Below are 8,521 nucleotides of genomic sequence, written 5' to 3' on the forward strand. Positions count from 1 at the left end.
GTTCTTTAGATATTCTGGCTACTAAACCATTATCAGATGTATAATTTGCAAAAATTTCCTCCCATTCTCTGGGTTGCGTTTTGTGTGTGGGGAGAGAGATTGTCTTTGTATTTTCTTGATAATGTCTTTTGAAGCACAAAAGTTTAAATTTTGGTGACATCCAGCTTATCTGTTTTTGTTCTGTCATTTTATCACATGTGTAGGTTTGTGTAACTACCATCACAATCAAGATACAGAACTGTTTCATCACCAAAAAGCTCTTCCTCTCTGCCCCATCATAGCCGTACCCCCATAGAAGCTGTTTTTAAAGCAACATTAAACCTTCATTGCCCTGAGAGTCTTGTATGTGTGTTCATCTTTAATATTATTATTTTCTGATTAACAGGCTGAAACAAGCCAGGGAGCCCTGGGCACACTGGCAAATGTAGTAACTTCCCTTGCCAACCTAAGTGAATCCCTTAACAATGGTGACACTTCAGAAATGCAGCCAGAGGACCAGTCTGCAAGTGAGATTACTCGGTACGAACCCACGAGGGTGGAGGCCCCTCCCGACACACACACAGGCGCGGCGTTGTGAGGGTGGGTGGCAGCATTTTGACACCCACCCTGTATTTAATCAAGGATTGCAAAGTTGTCCCAGTGCCCCTGCATGTCTGTCTTCTTTCAAATTTTAACTATGGGAATGTGGACCCATTTTATTACACGATATAAAACAGTCTAAAAACTCTTTTCATTCAATAACGAAATAATAAACGAAATTGAGTAACTCAGTGGAAGCAGGGGAAGAGATGTTACTTGTATTGGTCACTGCTTATGGTGCCTAAACATCAGTAGTGCATCCCCTTTCCCACTTCTGTTTATCTTATGTATCTTTTTTCCAAGTACTGAGTTTAGAGCTTAAATCGATTCATCAGGGTAGACAGAGATTAGCTGTTAGATGGCACCAGCTGGTCCAGACACCTGTGCCGGCTGCCAAGGGTGTGTTCTCTTTGCAGCTGGGCTGCTAGGTTTGCTCCTTTCCTGTTGGACCGGCCACTCCTGCCCCTCTTGCCAGGCCAGGCAGGTGCATGGCCGGGGCCACTCAGGTGCACCAGTCCTCATGTTCACTTGTGGTCTGGTAGAAAATTAAAATCTGGATCCAGTGGAAAGAGGCTGGGATTTGAGTTAGGTCGAATTCTGGTTCTACCACTTACTAGTTGGGTGGTCTTGGAAAAGTTACTTTCACATCTGTAAGATGGAGAGAATTCTACCTTGGAGAGTAGTTGTGAAAAATAGAAATTACATGTGAAAATAAATAATATCTAGCTTAGCACCCAAGGCGCCATGGAGACAGCATGTGGAAGCCGCCACCCCTCCTCTCAGCAAGTCAGAGTTAATTATCTTTTCCCCAATGTGTTGTTCCCTAAATTACGTCTCAGCTAGAGTTCTTCTCCTCATAGAAGCTGTGGACTCACAACACTGGCTTGCTACGTTTTTGCTTGCAGGGCATTCGACACCTTAGCTAAAGCACTTAACACCACAGACGGCTCCTCGCCTCCAAGCCTGGCGGACGGGATAGACGGCAGTGGAGGAGGGAGCATCCACGTCATCAGCAGAGACCAGTCCACACCCATCATTGAGGTCGAAGGCCCCCTCCTTTCAGACACTCACGTCACATTTAAGGTGAGTGTGTTCAGCTGGGAGAGGAGCTCTGTGCCCAGGCTGGTCTCAGTTAAAAAAATCAAACCTTGAAGTGAGCTCATTTTTCATATGGTCGTCTTTGATCAGGATCTTGTGTTCCAGAACAATGTTCCCATTATGAAGCATTTTCACTGTCTTTTGCTCACTTGGCTGTTTGGCTCTGCCGGTAACCCTGAAGCAGGCGTGGCCACCTGTCACTGCCGAAACAGGCTGATGCGGGCTGCTCTGCCGTCTGCCTTCCCATGATGACCTGGCTTCAGCATAGTCTCAGGCAGGCCCTTTGTCTGTTCCAGCAGGTGTTCCTGGCCATTGGGCCTGACCTCTTGCCCTCTAGAGCCGCAGAAAGTAGATCTCAGATATACTTGAAGACTGGTCAGGTCCTCACGGTCTTCCCTGCACTCACCTCCCCGGCCTCACTTCTCCAGGACACTGCCAGGCTCCCTGAGCCCCTGGTCTCTAGGTCTGCAGATTGAGTCTTCAGTTCCCCTCATATTCTCCACTAGAGAGATCTGGCCAATCACTTAGGAAGACTGAGTCCCTGCCCAGAGTTGTCCAAGGGTGCCAAGAACACAGGTCACCAGTGGGATTCCAGCTTCAGAGGCATTCAAGCCTCTTCTAGACAGTGGGGCTCCCGGAACCCAGCCCGACATCCTGGTGGTGGTGTGCCCTCCTCCTGCCATCTGGGCTCCTGCTCAGCTCTCATTCACTGTTCCCTGAGGCCACCTGCCAAATCCCTGCTAGCCTGTGGAGCTGACCCATCCCCCAGTTTGAGTTAGACTTGAACCTATGGCTCAAAATGGAATTGCCTTAGAACAAGTACCAGTGTAGTTGAAGCAGAGTTGAGACGTATATCTTTGTGTGGATAAGCTGGGAGGTCCCCATCCTCCCACATTCTAGGGGCCATGAGACCCTAGTTCACTGGGCAGGACCCCACAGGGAGTCAGTGCCGGCCCCCCTGCAGAGGACGCATGCTTCACAAGGATGCTCTGCACGGGGGCTTCAGTGTCAGAGACTGGTGTTGACAAGCTGCCCCCGTCACTTGGTCACCCCCGTGCTGTGTGCTCTCTCTCCCAGCTCACGATGCCCAGCCCGATGCCCGAGTACCTCAATGTGCACTACATCTGCGAGTCCGCGTCCCGCCTGCTCTTCCTCTCCATGCACTGGGCCAGGTCCATCCCGGCCTTTCAGGCACTTGGGTAAGTGGCTTTTTTCTCCGTGTGTATCCTTGGGCAGGGCCTTCCCTGCTCTAGGAATGGCCTGCAAGATCTCTGAAGGCCCTTCTAGTTTGTTCCTTTGGCCCGATTTGCTTGTTAAATACAGTTGGTGGCCAAGGCTGCAGTGTTCCTCAGACCTTTACTGTGCCTTCTCCACGCGCCCTGGACTTGGTGCTAGGAGCAGGGGATGGCGTGGAGTGGAAGGCAGGAGTCGTCCTGTGATCTTGAGACAAATAGGGGGTACTGCGTCTGGGGGCTTCTGAGATGAAGACAGATTGTTTCGAGGTGCATCAGCCGCGCTGTCCTGAGTGTAGATTCCCCCCTCCTCCCTGCTGCAGCCCCAGCTCCTCCCTGGCAGGCTGGGTGTGTCTCTACCTTTCGGAGCCCACCCTCGGCTCTCAGTCCTTTGATCGCTGCAGCCTCTTGTGACAGAACCACACCGGGGCCGTTAAGGGAATAGTTTCTCCTCAGAGGGACTTCAGTTAAGGCAGTCACGGACAGTGGTGTTTGTGGAGAACAATCCTGGGCATTCCATAGGCCTTCGGCAAATACATGGTGACATGACTTGTTTGGGACACGCGGGGGCTTGGAGGAGTGCCACCGGCCCCTGCACCCACCACGCCTCTGTGTCCCCAGGCAGGACTGCAACACCAGCCTGGTGCGGGCCTGCTGGAACGAGCTCTTCACCCTCGGCCTGGCCCAGTGCGCCCAGGTCATGAGCCTCTCCACCATCCTGGCCGCCATCGTCAACCACCTGCAGAACAGCATCCAGGAAGGTAGGGCGGGGGCTGCGGGCAAGGACGGCTCGGTCTCAGCTGGCCCGCCGCTTAGCCAAGCCTGTGTCCCACAGCGCCCCTTACCCGTCAGAATGTTTAAATTTCTACCCGACTGCCTTCTTTTCATATAATGAAGAGGAAAGGAAAAAAATAATTGGGAAAAGGTGCTGATTTCCAACATACAGACACTGAGTGATGTTTTCAGAACAGTCACAGCTTCTGTTTTCAACTTCATTGACAGGTTGCCCTTCCATGTATCTCACAAATCCTCACAACCCTGTAAAGTAGAAACTGTTATGTCAGGGTTACATATGGGAAGACCAGGTCCCAGTAAGGTCCCTGGCTTGTCCGGGATAAAGCAGCAAGTGGAAGAGCTGGGGACTGGGGCACAGACCTGGGTCATGTGACCCCCTAGTCCAGGGCGTGAATGAACAAGTGAGTCTCTTGTTATGAGATCTGTGCAACCACCTGACATCGGGTGGTCAGGTCCCAGCCGTATCAGGACTGGGGAGTAGCCGGGGGTGGGGGGGGTCTCCACAAGCTGCAGATCCGCGGCACACTGAAGATACTGTCGAGGGAGCCCACGCTGCCCAGCGTCTAGACTATCCCTGCAGATCACACTTGCATCTGAGGTGGAGTTGAATTGCTCTTTTAATCTAAAACGCATCCCAGTGTTTGAGACTTAGGAGTGTAAGTCACCTAGTCACGCCTTCATTTTTCTAGTTATTCCTTTGGAATAGTTATATAATGGTGATTTTTAAAACCCTGTAACATTTTATTGAATTTTAGGTTTGTTCGCAGATGAGCTTTAGTTTTGTTTTTAACTGAATATAATGATACTGCCTTCAGCAAGATACTGTCATGAAGACTAAATCAGACAACGGATAAAATTATTTTGACAACTAAAAAATGCCAACGTGTTCAGGTTGGCACATATTTATTCAGTGCCTGCAGAGACTTGCAAAGAATTGACCTTGATAAGAACTGGCATGTGGGCCTTCAGCACTCGCAGGCCAAAGGTGCTGCCCAGGGTGGGGTCGGGGAGAACCACTGGTCTCGGAGGTCGTTACTGAGGCAGAATATTAACAGAGTGGACTCTGGGTGCCTGTTGTCACTTCACCTATAACTGGAAAATGAGGCTCTTGAAATAACTGGTTTTTCATTTAAAAGTGAAATTATTCTCTCATTTTTTTCAATCCGTGGCCCCTCAAAGAAGCTCATGTTATTGCTCTTATTAGCCTTTCTCAGAGGATCTGTGATGTTGATTTCTAGATAAACTTTCTGGCGACCGGATAAAGCAAGTCATGGAGCACATCTGGAAGCTTCAGGAGTTCTGTAACAGTATGGCGAAGCTGGATATAGACGGCTATGAGTATGCATACCTTAAAGCTATAGTTCTCTTTAGCCCCGGTAAGATATGCAGTGGTCACGGTCACTCAGCGACGGCTTTCCACCTGTGTCTACTGATATTTCTGAACATGAGCATGTTTGTCAGGTTGTCAGCAGTGTAGAGAGAGCCCTGCCACACTGTGTGTGACTGAATGTTCCCGTAATATGTGTGCTTTGCTAGCTAATATAAATACATAACATTCTTTTAAAGTCCTGTCTTTATATTCCCAAAGAAATATGCTGTAGTGCCGGGTAACTTCATATGCTAAATAGATATCATCTGTATCCTAACTAAGCCATTGGCCAAATAAGACTACGGCAAACAAAATTGAGTACACATTTGGCCCTCTGTATCCATGGGTTCCGTATCAGTGGATTCAACCAACCGTGAATCAAAAATATTCAAGGAAAAATATATTCCAGGAGTTCCAAAAAGCAAAATTTATTTTGCCATGCGCCAGCAACTAGGTACAACTATTTACATAGCATTTATAATGTATTAGGTATTAGAAGTAATCTAGAGGTGATTTAAAAGTATACGGAAAGATATGTGTAGGTTATATGCAAATACTATATACCATTTAACGTAAAGGACATGAGCATCAGTGGATTTGGTATCCATGGGGGGTTCCTGGAAGCAATCCCCTGTAGATACCGAGAGATGACTATACTACCACCCAGTGTCCTTTTTTTGTTTTGATTTGTTTTGTTTTGCTTTTTGCTAATTTTTAGGTATGTTAGCACTTATAATCCAGTACAGATTGAAACTGCACAAGTTTACCCACAGTCTCTGTAGGGCAGTAGCAGCAGCAGCTGCAGGGCATGCCAAAAGGTGTGGTCACAGCAGATGAAGAAGAGGCAGCAGGACTGTTGGTGGAAAGTAAGAGTCGACCGGGCTGGCCTCACTCACTCCCCATCAGCTGTTCCCTCTGAGCCTCCTGAGAGGCCATTTGGTGACTGTTGTCCTCGACAGCAGGGGTGGACCCAGCTTAACCTCTCTGTCCCACTGCCCCGGCCCCCTACTCATGAATAACAAAATAGCTAATAAAAATGGGAGACGCTATGTGATTAAATATCTAGAGAGCAGATGATAATTTCTAATTTCATGTGGTATATGTTGTCTGGAGTAAGGAAGGAAGCCACAGGTCTAGAACCAGCCCCATTGGGGCTGCTGAGGCTGATGTGAGCACCCAGGGGCCGCACTTCTCCTGGGAACCTTCAGGTCTTGGCAGAGCACAGAGGAAGAGCCAGTGTTCTAGCAAGAGTATCCAAACGAGACCAGCCGTCAGAGCTCAATCTATTGCACTTGAGAAATTTGTCAGAAGTTTTACTAAAAATAAGTACTGAGAAGTCTGCAAATGAGGCTTTCCAAATACAGAAGACAATTTGGGGTACTTTTATTTTTTCAGATCATCCAGGTTTGACCAGCACAAGCCAGATTGAAAAATTCCAAGAAAAGGCACAGATGGAGTTGCAGGACTATGTTCAGAAAACCTACTCGGAAGACACCTACCGGTGAGGCGCACGGGCAAGATGGGGGCGAGGCTGGGTCTGTAGCTGCAGGTATCAGTTACATTGGCCTTCCCATTTCTGGCAGCCTGGTAGAGCCTCCGTTTGATCACACTTTAATTCTTGCATTTTACGGCTGATAATGGAGTGGGGAGGGTCAGGAGTCCCAGGCCATCCCAGTGTTGCTGGGTGACTGGGTGAGACCTTGGGTTGTTGCTCTTTGAGGGGCTGGGAGCCGTGATCTCCTCTGGGGCTGATGTTGTGTGTGAGATGAGTTCTCACGGAGACTCCGGTCGTCCAGAACAGTCGGCAGCTCTGCCCTTCTGCCTGCATTCACTGAGGAGGCGGTGCTAGACAAAAAGGGTTTCCTTGACAGAAGCCAAATCTGACCCCTAGAAAGAGTGACTGGGCTGGACAAAGTAGTAATTTAATCCTCACATAAACTGATTTTTTTCAAGTTCCTTTATTTGGGTGAAAATTTATAATGTTTGGGCAGCAGGAAAAAAATGTTATCTGTATGCCTTTCTCATGCAGCTTTGACCAGGAAAGTTGTTCTGAAATAGGACAATGTGCTGGCAGGCTTTCCCTCCGGCTGAGGAGTGGAAGAGCTCTTTCCTCGTGACCTCTTCTGACCCACTGGAGGCTATGTGAACTTCTGGGGCCTGTCAAGCATAGTGTTTCCCTCCCCACCTTCCCCCGATCATGTCCTCTGCACAGACAGACCCTCAGTCAGTAGATGCCCTGTGGGCCTGAGATGCCCCAGCCCCAGGGGGACAGTTTCTCTGGTGTGACTGGGGGCCTCTGGCGGGCCCGGCTGGCAGAGAGCCTGCCTCTGCTTTAGGCACACCACCATGGCCAGACACAGCTTTTGCCAAAGCAGGATCCATTTTCTACTGGAATCACTGAAGACCTCACAGTGAATCTAGAATGGCTTCAGCCTCAACGCATACAAAGTGGGACTGTCAAGTAACACACCCACACCAGAGATCATACGTACACCCAGGCGTGTGGGCGTGCTGTCCCCCGAGGAGGCTCTGGGCCCAATCCACACAGCACCTGTGGCCACAAGAGGCTGAAAAGGCTCCTCTGGGGCTGCTGGCAGAGCCCCAGCACACGAGAATTGCCTTGACGATGGCAGCTCTCTGGCCTTTGAAAGTACATGTTTCTGAGAAAATCCTGAGTCACTACTCCTGGTCCAGTCAGGGACCCTGGGGGAGAAGAGGGCAAGCCAGGTAGGTGATTTGGGGCCAGAAATGAGAGCAGGGGGACTCTCTCATAGCACTCAGAAACACTCAGTTCCCAAAGAAAAGGCCCTAGAATGGTTGCGTCCTGTTTATACAGTCATTGCTTTAGTCTGTGCCATCCTTAGGCCTTTTCTCATGCTGTTTGTTCCTCCTGAAATCCTCTCCCATCCTTTGCATCTCTGCTGATAGGAACCTTAGCCAGCGTCTAAGGCCCAGCTAGATGTCCTCCCTGACTGGCCTTTGCCGACTTCCCGAGACCCTTCAGCCTGTCGGCCCCTTGGCACCTTTGGGTGCCCTGCCAGACACCGTGGCTGGGCAGATGGATGATGGTGCTGGAATACTGCTTTCATAATACAAATATATTTTCCCCTTTTAAAAATAACGTTCACTGTAGAAAAAAATCAGAACATTCTGGAAAGCAAAAAGAAAACTTTTAGCTCTTTGTAAATACCACTTCCCAGGGAGACTTGTTAACATTTTATGTATTTACTTCCAGTAATTTCTTAGTATGTGCAACTGGAATCAGAAAATAGAAAATAAGGTTTCATGACCTTTTTTTCACTTAATATTCAGTGAGCACGTATATATTCTTCTAAATCATTTTCCATGGCTAAGGAGATGCCATAATTTCATCATTTCATCATTTCACTTATGAAAATGTCAGTCATTTCAAGATTGGGCTGGCCCTGCAGTTCGCGTCCTGGTGCCC

The 8,521-nt window shown here is 48.8% G+C and overlaps 1 protein-coding gene across 6 annotated transcripts in view; it reads left to right on the forward strand.

Moving 5' to 3' along the window:
- Positions 1 to 8,521, forward strand: part of NR2C2 (nuclear receptor subfamily 2 group C member 2) — an 88,459-nt gene that overhangs the window by 72,981 nt on the left and 6,957 nt on the right. For 5 of the 6 annotated variants that reach the window (XR_011075696.1, XM_068558266.1, XM_068558269.1 and 2 more), the window contains 6 exons: positions 386 to 519; positions 1,485 to 1,662; positions 2,755 to 2,876; positions 3,531 to 3,670; positions 4,943 to 5,080; positions 6,469 to 6,574. Coding sequence is in view for 4 of the 6 variants with exons in the window: in XM_068558266.1 (XP_068414367.1) it covers positions 386 to 519; positions 1,485 to 1,662; positions 2,755 to 2,876; positions 3,531 to 3,670; positions 4,943 to 5,080; positions 6,469 to 6,574 (818 nt within the window). In the remaining 2 variants the exon portion in view is untranslated. The remainder of the gene's footprint in view (positions 1 to 385; positions 520 to 1,484; positions 1,663 to 2,754; positions 2,877 to 3,530; positions 3,671 to 4,942; positions 5,081 to 6,468; positions 6,575 to 8,521) is intronic. The other variant, XR_011075697.1, reaches the window with a different exon arrangement.

This window comes from Eschrichtius robustus, chromosome 12 (genome assembly GCF_028021215.1).
Source record: "Eschrichtius robustus isolate mEscRob2 chromosome 12, mEscRob2.pri, whole genome shotgun sequence".
Classification (NCBI taxonomy): domain Eukaryota; kingdom Metazoa; phylum Chordata; class Mammalia; order Artiodactyla; family Eschrichtiidae; genus Eschrichtius; species Eschrichtius robustus.